The 13943-nt window shown below is 28.2% G+C and overlaps 1 protein-coding gene across 1 annotated transcript; it reads left to right on the forward strand.

Moving 5' to 3' along the window:
- The first annotated feature begins 6008 nt into the window (after window positions 1–6008).
- On the forward strand, window positions 6009–10816 carry LOC137825406 (lysine histidine transporter-like 8). The gene is made up of 5 exons (XM_068631079.1): window positions 6009–6518; window positions 7453–7586; window positions 8455–8900; window positions 9045–9176; window positions 9269–10816. Exons 1-5 carry the CDS (start codon window positions 6214–6216, stop codon window positions 9752–9754), a joined length of 1503 nt encoding a protein of 500 aa, XP_068487180.1. The 5' UTR covers window positions 6009–6213; the 3' UTR covers window positions 9755–10816.
- The last annotated feature ends 3127 nt before the right edge of the window (window positions 10817–13943 follow it).

The raw sequence follows: 13943 nt of genomic DNA on the forward strand, positions 1-13943 counted from the left end.
ATACATTTAATATATTTATAATTAGGTCCGACGACACTATACCATAACATATAAAAGTTTGTTTTGTTTTCATTTTTTTAACAATTTAACGATTTAAAACATTGAAAAAGAGTTAAAAAGTACAACCCCACTCAAATTTTAATAATCATCTTCTAGAAAAATGAAACTTTAACGTTACTTTCCATTTGTGTTGGCAAATCCAAAAAATGTTCCATTAACTAATGGTTCAATGCACTAGGTAATAGATGTAACAGTGATATTGGAAAGATAACGTTATAGGAGATTCGGTCCACCTGAACGAAATTAGGGAATCCTCCTGAGATAAGGGAAATTCGGTCGAGATGAGAGAAATCATCACGGACGGTCTGATCGACCGAAACATAAATTCATTAACGTTCAAACCAATGTCAATGAAGTTAATTTGTCATTAGAGATTAGGTAATACATCTAGAAGTATGATCAATTTCACTAATCATACCCAATAAGGTAAGTCCATTAAAATCATATAAATAATACACATTCCAATGAGAAAGATACGTCATTTATTGTTGGCACCTACCTCAGTGCCGATCCTGCTTTACTGACTTGAGCGTCAGAGTGTCTTCTGCAGGTACCCCGTTTAGTAATCACCCAAGACCGAAGAACAAAGACGAGAAGAATCCCAGTAAAAGAAAGACGAAGACTTCAGTAATTCTCTAGGTTCATCTCCCTAGAAGGAATTGTTAATATATTGACCTTTCTGATAATTAAAAAATATATTATTAAAATTGAATAATTTTAAAATTATATTAATGAAATAATTATAATAATAAATTAATATGTTTTAATATATAGTCGTTAAAGTAATATTTTATTTGATAATGGATTGACATTATGTAACGATGTACCAACAACAAATCCACTTGTTTATTCTTGCCAAGCCCTTTGGAAAATTGTGTCCAATATACTTATAGTGTCTGGACATTTCATTTATTGGATTGGTATAGACAAAAAAATATCTATGTTCTATATTCAGTTTATATTGTTGCAATTCTATTTTAATAGAAGACGTGAGCTTATGTAAATTTTATGTTTAATTTTTAGCATTTTCTTAATATTCTTTCAGTTTTATTTGAATATAATAAATTGTATTTATTTTATTTAGTTGCTCCCTTTTTATAAAGTTATTTACTATTCCGTATGCTCCTTTTTAAGTATCATATCATTTAAGATTTTGTTTCTGGTAATTTTTAAAGTTGTTGAAGATGTTGTTAATATTTTCTTTTATTATTTATACTCTTACATTTCAGGTTTTATTCTAAAATAATCACCAAAAAAATATCTTTCATATAGCAGTGATTAGAGCAAAGTATTTTGATCACATTTTTTATTAGAGTAAAGTTAAATTTTGTTCTATTTTTTGTGTGTATCTTGATAAACGTATTTTGCATGAGGTTTATATGATTTTAGGATTAGTCTCTGCAAGTTTGGGATCTATTTTCTTGTAGTAACAATACAAATATATTATAATCTTAAAACCAATGGTGCTAATAATATTTAAACAATATATGTGTGTTTCGAATTTCTCGTAATATATTCAATTTTGGAAGTAATATTGTAATACTCACTAGAACTAGATTAATGCATATTTTTTAATTCGTCTGAATCCAAACTTTTTCATTATTTAATTGCTACAATCTTGAGCTGTCGATATCATATCATGATAAAATCTATTATATAATAATTTAAATTTTATAATAAATAATTTGAAAGAGTGTGATTTATTTAGACATCAGACACCACTACACATTTTTTGTGGGATGAGTTTTAAATTGCATGTCATTTGGCTGACAACACGAGTGAGATAAGATCCAATTGTTAGAATAAATAATGGCGTGTGAGTCATGTGGAAAAGTTTCTATATTCCAAAATCTTCATGAATCAAACCAAACGAAGTTTCCTTTTGTAAGAATCGTTAATGCCAAGATTGATATCTTTTACAATATTTTTTGGTGAAATGAAAACCCTATGAAAACTATAACTTATAATGGATTTGATGGATTAATCGTATAATTAAAATAAAATTATGGGACCAAATCAGAACTAAAAAAATGTCCAAATCTTTTGGTTCCTAATAGGTTTTATTGAAAACTATTTTAAAAATAATTATTGAAAACTAATATATTAAAAAAATAATAATTATCAAATTATACGTTATTAGTGTATTTAATATTGGACGATTGTGTACCAATTATATGAAAAATTCTTTCTATATTAGTTTATATTTCCTATACAAGTATGAAGTGTTGTAAATACACCCAATAAAACTTTTTATATTTTTTACATAAATCTTTTTTATATAATATAAAGATGGAAATAAAAATAAATAAATTGAAAGAGATCAACCATTAAAAAAAATTATGTGTAAAAAAAATTAAAAAAAACAATTTGAGATCATTCATAGAGATTTTTTTACTTAATTTTGAAAACAGCGAATGAACTGTACTAAAAAAAAAATATTAAAAACATTTCATTAGTAAATTCAAGAGACTGAAAATACCCTTTTTCAACTAATATATTTAAGAAATTGTAGAAATTATTTATTTATTTATTGTAAAGTTATTTTTAATGCTTAAATACGACTATTTAGCTTTAAAATCAATAGTTTCTCCTTCCGTAACATGACTTTCTCGATAGAGTTGTTTTTCTGTTAATTTATATTTTAAATTAATTTAATATTAGTTTAGGGTTAATATTTTAAATCTCTATAGAGTTTAAATTTTATAAAAGATGATATTTTATTTTTAACAAGGGTTTTGAATATTTGTAAAGGATGATATTTTATTTTTAACTTGATTAAATAATTACGTAAATTTTTTTATAACATTGACTATATTTCCCTCTTAATTCGTATTTTTTGTGTGTTGAATTGATTGTGCATATGATTTTGTATTTTTTATGTTATATACTTAATGCATTATAAATTTACATATAAAATATTGTCTACTTTTTATTTTTTTTATACTATTTTTATCCATTTTGCATTCTCCTTTGTGCATTGTCACTGTTTCCCACTAACCACAATTGGAACAGAGTGAGTGTCCACTTTTCTAGACAAATGTATCCTTATCGTAAATCCTCTCTTAAATGTATTAGCTACTATTAATATTAATACAATACTTACATTTTTTTTTTGTATATAAAATAGTTACATTAATTAACTTATTAATGAATTAATACAAGTGAAAGTCCTTTTTCATTGAAAAGATGAAAGCAATAGAATTCATTCAGGAGACCAAACACTTCACCAACCAATATGAGAAAGTTTTAGTTTCTTTTATTTAATTGGGAAAAAGATGTAAACCAGATTTGACATATGATTGATTGATTAATTAATTAATTATTTCTATACACTCATTTCAAAATATCAAAGAAACTTCTTCTCACCCACATGATTAAAATCACTTAATTTAAGGGAACAGAAATAACATATGGTAAAAGGAATTGACCCTTAAAGAAATTATAGTGGAAAAAAAATTGACTTACCAAATTAACTTTGACTTTTAAAACCTTGATATGATTCAAAAATTGAACTTATATATATGCATACACACATACATTTACATGTTTTATTTCAGAATAGGATGAAATTTAAAATTAAAATATATTTCGGTAAGATCAAATTCGTATATGAGAATACCAGTAAGTTATAATACTCCACAAATAATAATAAGATAAAATCATTTATTAAATTAAAATATGTTAAAAGGTTAATTAAGTAAAATCCTAAAATCCATATATTTTTGAAAATCCATTAAAACTCTATTGTAGGATTATTTTAAATTAAAATAATACGTCAAGAAAATCATGAAATAGAAACCAATTTTTAGATACCAAAATAATTAGTTAGTAATAATAACTAAATTAGTTTATATTATTGTTAAACAGTTTCTAAATTTGTATCTAATTAACAATCAAGGTTTTAGATACCAAATTTAGAAACTAAATAATTGGTAGTTAAAACCTTGGTTGCTAATTAGATACCAATTTAGAAACTATTTAATAATAATAGAAACTAGTTTAGAAACAATTTTTGTTTAGTTTCTAAAATGGTTTCTAATTTAGTTATTATTGTAACTAATTATTTTGGTCTCTAAAAATTGGTTTATATTTCATATTTTTCTTGTAGACACAAATTTACAAATAATCATTTTGTATTGCACAGAAAGTAATTTTGTGCGGGTATTTTCTTCCAAAATTACCGATAATCAAAATTCTAAAAAATAAATTGATGTAAAACTAATTTAATGAAACAAATAAAAAATATAAATGTTTGAAAAAAAAAAGAATGAACCTTAAATTTAATTAATACTCTTTATATCAACTCATTTAAATAAAATTATTTGTCCAAATAAAAAATCATTATACATTTTAAAAAATATATTTAAAAAAATTAATATTATATATACATAATAATACATTTTTTTATTTAAAAATACAAAATTTTATATATTAAATAAAACTTGTATGATTATATTTTTTATATTTATGAAATAATTTCTTAAGTATAAGTTTATAAGGAAGGACTATGAAATGGCTGGCTATGACCGACAAATAGACCAAGATCCACACATCATGCAAAAGTCTTCTTTTTCTTAGTTTCCAATTAATTACTTTATATTTTAGTTAATAATCTGAACATGGAACTCCTTTACTACGTAGCTTCTTCTCACCAAGGAACCCATCTCTTTTTCTATAATGCCAAATAAAAAATTCAAATCGATTCATTTTTTTAAGTTGCTAATCTACAAATGAAATATCTTTTAAATAATTGTTCTCACTCAAAGTTTTAGAGGCTATGGTTTAAGAAGTTCCAAAGATGAGAATTTAAGTGCATTTTAAATATAAGTTTATTTTACGGAGTAAGATTGTGCACTCAATATATTAAGTTTTTGTACTTGAAAAGTAATATATAAAAAATAAAACTCAGATATTTAATGTCTTCAAGCTTTGGATTAAAAGTGATATCTTAATTTTCTTTTTTATATAAATGTTCATGGCCTGTTGTTGTTGGATTTATCTGACATTTTTCAATAGAAAAATCAATTAAGATATTGAAATATAAGAATATTAAATATTCTAAGCCTTTTTTCTTATAGTCATTCAAAACTTAAGTAAGATAACAATTCAGTCTTCTTCTCTTGTCTTCTTCTCTTGAAGTTATTCAAAATTTAAGTAAGATAACAATTCTCCTTATTGCGACCATGTACTAATATATTTCACCCATTTGATTCAACCATTTCATTTCATTTGAGAAATATATAAAAAAAATTGATGAAATTAAAAGTGTGGAAATACTACAAGAAAATCATTGATTAGAAAACAATTTTAGAAACCAAAGATAATTAGTTGCTATAGTGACGAAATTAGAAATCATTTTGGTGACTACAAAATTTTTTGGTTTCTAAATTAGTTTATATTATTGTTAAATGATTTATAAATTGTTATCTAATTAGCTACCAAGGTTTTAACTACCAAGTATTTAGATTCTAAATTTAGTAGCAAAAACCTTAGTAACTAATTAGATACCAATTTAGAAACCATTTAACAATATAAACTAATTTAAAAAATAAATATTTTTTTAGTTTTTAAAATAGTTTCTAACTTAGTCATTACAACAATTAATTATTTTTTATCTCTAAAATTAATTTTTAATTCATGATTTTCTATACAAAGGATAAAATAAAAATAAGAATAGATTTCACCATTTAAAAAGTGATTCCATCTTATTTGTAATAGAAATAAAAAAAAACAACCTCAATTACAACCATCCACGTTTGTTCTGATTCTCTAATTTATCTCCAATCTTAGTTGAATCATTTCCAAAACTGTTTTGGAAAAAAAAGTAGATTACGTAACTTGGTCTTGTGAGAAGGTCAGGAGTGAGATCAGCACCGTGATGTCACTGATCTTTTAGTGCATTCCACGCGTTTATGGAGACTTTAAATCCATGCTATAAAAGAGTTTGCAGTTTCTTGTGCCCTTCAAAGTTAAAAGCACCTTCAATTCTTTTTCCCTTTTTTTGGTACACAGGAAACAAAGGAAGCTTCAATTTCTTCTCTCAGAAAGTGTGGTTTTGTGGGTGTTATAGTTGTTATATCATTGGGGTATATATATATAACTAACTATACAGAAACCAAATTATCTCATTGGAAGTAGAAATAGGTTTGGTTGATGATGGGAGAAGTGGCTAAAGCAGATGAATATTTGAGATCAGAAATAGCTCTTCTGAGTTACTCAGATGCCACTTTCAAACCCCCACTCTCTCCTCTCATCATCCACATTGATCCACTCACACCAACTGGTTCCTCTCCCTCAGAAGCTCATCCATCACCCACTCACCAACACCCCAAAGATGCGTGGCTTCCCATCACTGAATCAAGAAACGGGAATGCCTTTTATGCAGCCTTCCATGTTCTTAATTCCAACATCGGATTCCAGGCTCTCATGCTTCCACTTGCTTTCGCCACTCTTGGTTGGTACGTCATGCCTCAATCTTTAACCACCTTTCAAACTTGTTTGATTAAAATATGGAAATTTTTACTACCCTTTTCAACTCCAGTACTATTTATTCAGCTAAGATATATAATAATAATCATCATCATTTAGAAATATATATTTCCATGGATCTCAAGTTGTAGTGTTGTACACGATTATCTCATCTACATGTAGTTTCTAGTTAAAATTTGTTGAAAATTCATAATAAATTAGGTAGGTCTAAGTTTTAGCAAGAAAATTGAAGTGTCACACTCTTTCTTGGTAGGTGTACATGTCTTAGAGTCTGCTGTATAATGAAGACAACACATGCATGTACCTGCACAAAGAGTCAACACCTTTGAAAGCTCTACTTAATTAATCAATCTTTCAGTTTCATTATTCAACTTTAACCCTAATCAAACCGACTTATAAGTTAAACTCACTTATGAGGTGAGATTTACATTCACATATATATATATTATGAAAGTTCATAATTTCTAGTTAATGTGAAATCTCTAACAAATCTTAGACTACCAAACTTAAACGTGAGACTACATATTATGCGTAGTCCATATTATGATTAGTCTGATAGCAACCAAATAGCGAGTAATCTGATAAGTCCAACCAACACTCGTTAAAATAGGTTTTGATAACATATTAAGAATTGAACTTTAAACATAAGGTTTATATATATATATATATATTAAAAAAGATATTAATTTCTAATTGATGTAAAAACTCTAATAATAATTAAGATTGTGAAAGATATGAGTTGTGAACATCCAAAGCAGTCTTAGTCTACGCGAAAGTCTTTGGTTGGACCTACGATCCACATGATTCATGTTCTGGCTTGTGCTGGTCAATCATGCATGCATATCATAGTGATAGTGATCCATAGAGATTTTTTATGTACTAAAGAATATGAATGGCATGCAGGGCGTGGGGCACAGTATGTTTGACAGTAGCATTCATTTGGCAGCTCTATTCAATATTTCTTCTTGTTCAACTTCACGAATCCGTTCCTGGAATTCGTCACAGCAGATACCTCTTCCTCGCCATGGCTGCATTCGGTAACCACAACTTCTCCCTTCTCCAAATTCAAATTCAAATCCTTGTTCACCTTCACCTTGTTCACATGAATACCTCTTTTTCCAAAAGTGCTGTCTGCCTTTCTTTTCCATTCTTCATCCACAACCACAATTAAATTAGGTTTTTGACGCTACATTATTTTTCATTGATTCACACTGAAATATATAAAGGCTCTACCATGATTGACACCATACCCCATCATTTTGTCTTTTTCTGCCTGTTTTTTTTAAATATAAAAAATCATCATGGGTTAGTGCTATTATTATTTATGGAAAATGCTATTGCGAATATATTAGTACTACCACGAAGCAGTCATAATCACCCTTTATTCCACCCAAAACCTTGATTTATTTTTGTTTTCAAAACTATTTTTGTATATATTATCCTTCAATTTTTCCATGACATGCATTTAAAATTTTCAATTTACAAATAAATCAAGAACATCTTGTTACCTGTCTTAAAGATTAACCTAAATTGCGCGTAAAATCAAAAGTACATGATAATTTCCTTAACGTGTTAACGGTGTTCGTAACAACAAAGAAACGTGGATTTTCATTTATTACCACGCAAGCTTTTCACACTTGGAAAAGACAACAAAAGTTTCTTCAAAGACACGTGGATTTTCATTTATTACCATGCAAGCCTTTTCACACTTGGGAAAGACAACAAAAGTTTATTCAAAGACACGTGGATTTTCATTTATTACCATGCAAGCTTTTCAGACTTGGAAAAGACAACAAACAAAGACACGTGGATTTTCGTTTAACACGTTGCACGGGATCCAACGGGTGAGTAAAAAAAAAAAGAAACAAATGGCTAACATTGTTACGTTTGAACATGTTTTTGTAGGTAAAAGGTTAGGGAAAGTGGCAGCACTATTCCCGGTGATGTATCTTTCAGGAGGCACATGCGTCATGCTTATCATCACCGGTGGTGGGACCCTGAAACTATTATTCAACACACTTTGCGACAGTGATAATGGAAACACTTGCAGTGCCCACGCGCTTACCGGGGCTGAGTGGTTCTTGGTCTTTACCTGCGCCGCCATTCTCGTTGCACAGTTGCCAAACCTCAACTCCATGGCCATGGTTTCACTCGTCGGAGCCGTTACCTCCATCACTTACTGCACCCTCTTTTGGGTTCTCTCCGTCAAGAAGGGTAGGCCCAGCAACGTCTCCTATAAATCAACCCTCTCCCAGGATTCCACTGCGGTGGCTAAGATCAGTGACGTTCTCAATGCAATCGGAATCATCGTTCTAGCCTACAGAGGTCATAATGTTTTGCTCGAAATACAGGCAAGTTTTTAAAAGATCTAAGAGATTTGTGAGATTTTCAATAAACCTCTCATAGTGACTGATTTATGAGATGAGATTTACCATAAACTTTTCATGTTGAAAGTGACAGTAATAAGAGAAGTGTTTTGGATTTTGGTTTTGCAGGGAACACTGCCTTCAGATTTCGAACGAACATCCAAAGAACCAATGCGCAGAGGAGTGAGTATGTCATATGTACTGATCTCCATGTGCGTCTTTCCCCTTGCAATCGCCGGATTCTGGGCCTATGGAAACCAGGCAAGAATGCAGCAACAATCGATCAAACTTCTCAGATTACGCACGGTTTTTGATTCACCTGATTAACTAATAAATTTGCATGCTTGTTTCAGATAAACGATGGTGGATTGTTGTATTCGTTCCCGCAACTGCACAAAAACCAAATAACGAAATTCTCTATGGGAGCACTATACGTTCTAGTGATCATACACTGTTTGAGCAGCTACCAAATCTACGCGATGCCGGTTTTCGACAACCTTGAGATAAGATACACGAGCATCAAGAACGAGAAATGTTCAGTATTGGCGAGAACATGCATACGATTATTTTTCGGGGGATTGACATTTTTTATATCAGTCACATTCCCGTTCCTGCCAAGCCTATCAGCACTCATTGGAAGCATTACGCTGGTGCCGATCACCTATGCATACCCCTGTTTCATGTTCTTATCCCTGAAGAAGCCTCCACGAAGAGGTTTAGTTTGGTGCTTCAACGCTGCACTCGGGTGCTTAGGGTTGCTTCTCAGTGTTCTTCTGTTAGCTGCATCTGCAAGGACTCTTGCAAACAAAGGGTTAAATGCGAACTTCTTCAAACCATAACACTGCTGCAACCGTTGGCAACAACCAGAAGCTGCTTACCAAATACCATTAACTTATTTTTCAACCCTATATTTAATTATACCCTAGCCCCACCAAGATCTCCTCTATCATACAGAATGAGTTATGATGAGTGGCTATCTTTGTTATTTTATATAATTGTGTATATTATTGCCTTATTTAAAATTTTATTTATATTTATTATTATTATCAAAAAATACTTGGTAAGTAGTTCTTTAAAAGGAAAAAAAAAAGTTGGTTTTCAATATATACCTTTTTTATACAGAGAAGTCAACTACAAGTCCAAATATTAAAACTGTTAAAAGTAGAAAGAAAAAAAATCTTTTATTAGAAAGATAAAAAAAAAATAGGAGACGGATATTTTGATTATGTAATTATTAAAATAACATTTCTCTAATGATATAGGAAAAAGAGATGGCTATAAATTTATGAGAGTAACATTTATTTAGTGATACAGGAAAAAAAAAATTGGCGCAAGTTTTAAGGGACAATAACTTTTTGTTGCCTTAGCAGGCAAATTGTTTATTTGTCTTGATTTTTGAATTTTCGTAAGTTGTGATTTTTTATTTTAATAATACAAAACATTCAATCTACATTTCTATTTTTCTTACCTAACAACTGAACAAAATTATTTTATTATAATATAATATTTTATTAGAAATAAAAATTGTAAAGGAAAAGTTTTTATATTTTAATTAGTGGACACACCAACTTGTACCAAAACAATTTACTTTTAGTGGGACATGCTGTGAATAGTTATTGTTGAAAATAAAATCAATTAAAATTTCAAAATAAATGGAATACGAACATGTTAGTGCTGGAGGAACTAAGAACTCTATCTTTAGAAGAATTTCGGTAGATGAGTGGTCTTGGTTGGGGAATTATCAAAATAATTATTCTGTGAAATATGCTTACGTAATCATGTTGAAATTAATTAATGTGTAGTCACTTTTTAATTTTAATTTAAATACTTTTGGGATGTAAAAGTTTTGTGGTCAGCACACTTTTTTTTCATGACTTGTCTTAATAGGAAAAATTAGAACTTATGATAATCTTATTAGTAGAAGAATTTAGACCATGGAGAATGTGTATTATGTGTGGGATTATTTTGAAAAGTGTAAAACATTTTTTTTTATTTGTAAAGTGACTTCTAACATTACAAGAAAATTATGAAATAGAAATCAATTTTAGAAATAAAAAATAATTAGTTTATCTATTGGCTAAATTAGAGATCATTTTAGACACTTAAAAAATTATTGGTTTCTATTATTGATAAATAGTTTCTAAATTGGTATCTAATTAGCTACCTAAAATTGGTAGAAAGGGTTGTGAAATCCATGGATATTGTGCAATGTTTTGAATGGTAACATTAAAAAATGGCTTTATGCATGGAAGTTTTTTTGATCTGAATAGGACTACAACCAATGTCATTGCAATTTTTTATTGTTGGGTGAAAACGAAGGTGGTGCAATGAAACTTTTTCGTAATATGTTGAGGTAATTTTCTGCATAGGGGTATACTAAGTTGTTTTGTTCTTTGTTTAGTTATCCACATGTAAGGCTTGAGACCTTGTTGTTGATCTAGATTTATGCTTTTTGTCACCCTTTTTTCATCTAAGGTGATTTTTTTTTATATGGGTTGGAGTAACCTAGTACTTCTATTTATCTAATTTTTTATTGTTGAAAAAAAAAATTAAAACATGCATGTTTATATATTCTTGGTGAATCCATTATATATCATGATGAAAGCTACCAGAAAGTGAAACAAATTATTAATGTATTTAGTCTCATTCATGATGCACTCATGGATGTGTTATTACAAAGGATTATAAGAAAAAGATAAATTATTTCAATAAAATAAAAATAAAAAATCCAAGATAACAAAGGTACAAGTGGCGGCTGGGTAAGTCTTTTTCATAATTATTTCATTATTGAAAAAGAAACGAGTTTTAATTATAATTAAAAATTATTTTAAAGGAAGGTTCGAAAATTCTTGATGTTGAGTGGTAGTTAGAATATGAGGTTTCTAATAATTGCATAAATTATTCTCGTGTATATTACATTACATTATAGGTCAATATCAACCTAATTAATCAACACGTTAACATACAAATTCAGTATCTTGAGTTATACATGCATTAATTTTTGTTATCTTATATTTAAACTATCCTTTAAAATGTTAAATATGAGTAGACACTAATAATAATAAAAACTTAAATTATAAAATAATTATTCTTCCAAATATAAATGTTATGATATAAAAAACTGTAGCTTACATATACAAACTATCTAAAAAGAATCATTACTTTTTTTAAGACATACAGCTAAGTTGAAAATGAAAATAAAACCGCAAAGAATTGTTTATAGTCACATTTTCTTATAGCAGTTAGATATCATCACACAAATAATAAAGTATTGAAGAACTATATATTGGGCTTTGGGCCCATAGCTTTTTCTTTTATATTTAGGTATATGTCGGAGTTTTTCCGGACAAATCTTTTAGGATTGTACATGAAAATAGTTTTCAACTCTTTAAATTTTAACATTTGTGCTCTTTATAATATGTTTTTATTAAAATGGTTTAATTTCACGCATTATTCGTCCAATTTCAAGACATTCGAATAAAAGTTTAAAAAAATCCTAATCACAAAATCAAAATTTCAAATAACTTACATTGTTACAAAGAACAATTTGAATAAGAAAGAGGCCTAATGGAATTTTATTCTATGTCATAAACATACATAAAATAACTTACATAAAATCATATAAATATTTTGTTTGTTTACATTGGATGATATCTAAATCATCTTTCACTTTGTTGTATCCAATTCACTTCAAATTAGCTATTTAAAAGCAACTTTTATTGCATATCTAAGTATCTCATACTTGCAATATTTTTTTCCAAACATTCTGCACAACCCAAAACTATCTGACTTCAGGGAAAAGAAAATACAGAACTTGTCATGCATTTTGATAATAATAACAACTTTACGTTATCAAAAACATCATAAGCAAAATGCAATAATCACGTATTTATGAAGTAGATATTTAATATTGAGACTGATTATTAAAACTAAAACAGTCGCATACATATAGTCATATATTTGAAAAAGAGGGCTTAAAATACTAAAGTTTTTAGTGGTTAAAGGTCACTATAAGAACGCGTACAAGTCTAGTTCTTTAAAAATAGTTAACGTTATGTTTACTTATATGGTGACAAAAAAGATTATTTTTCTCAAAATATACCATTTTTAAAAAAAAAAATGTCGAAATAAACTTACTTCATTCAAATTTAGTTTACAATGGAGTCGAAATTTTAACATTTAATAATATGACTAGTTTCTCAGTATGAGATGACTACATTGAAAAATCAGTTTTTCGAAAATCAAATTCTCAACGTGGTTACTCCCAATTCTTAGTTTAGATCCTGTGTTTGTTTTTTTTTCAGAAAATTTGAAAAAAAAGAGTAGAAGGCCTTTTTCAAAGTAAGAATTGGGTTGTGAACCTTGCGTAGGTCTATTTTAGAAATTAAGGAGGTAATGGATTTAGTTGGGTGAATTTTTTGAAAATAGGTTTTTATTTTGGAAAGGAAATCAACAAGAAAAATAATAGTCTATTCATATGAAAGCGAAAATGTTGACTCTTGATGGGTATGTTTTCTGACTCAGTTTTATACCATTTTACATGTATGGTTAAATATGGCTTGCATTCTTATAAAACTTTAAATATATTAAATACAACCCTAAAATTATATTTTATTTTTGTCCCTCTAAAATTCAAGCATATGTTGACAAAATAATATCATTTTTTTACATATATATTTTACTTATTTTTACCTATAATAAGTGTACAATATATATTATTCCATTTTTTTACTATATTTAACAAACAGATATGTCTCCTTAAAAATAGCGATTTCTAGTCTTAGTCTCGTGTCTTATGAATCGTTCTTTGTTTTAAGTTAAAAATAACGATTTCTAGTCTTAGTCTCGTGTCTTATGAATCGTTCTTTGTTCTCGTAAATTGTTTTTTGTTCTCTTTTAACTTGGATAATTTCCATCCATTTCCTAATTATATTTAACTTCGTATTTATCCAATTCAGTGATCTCTTTCTCTTCATTCCTATCTAAAAGTAAATACAAGTTCTTCAAATATTATGATCGAAAATGAAT

Source organism: Phaseolus vulgaris, chromosome 11 (genome assembly GCF_000499845.2).
Source record: "Phaseolus vulgaris cultivar G19833 chromosome 11, P. vulgaris v2.0, whole genome shotgun sequence".
NCBI classification, from domain to species: Eukaryota; Viridiplantae; Streptophyta; class Magnoliopsida; order Fabales; family Fabaceae; genus Phaseolus; species Phaseolus vulgaris.

Excerpts from the sequence above, each read along its gene's own strand:
- LOC137825406 (XM_068631079.1), top strand. The coding sequence starts at position 6,214 with ATGATGGGAGAAGTGGCTAAAGCAGATGAATATTTGAGATCAGAAATA. Across the intron at positions 6,519-7,452 it reads GCTTTCGCCACTCTTGGTTG|GGCGTGGGGCACAGTATGTT; the intron begins GTACGTCATGCC and ends AATGGCATGCAG. Across the intron at positions 7,587-8,454 it reads CCTCGCCATGGCTGCATTCG|GTAAAAGGTTAGGGAAAGTG; the intron begins GTAACCACAACT and ends ATGTTTTTGTAG.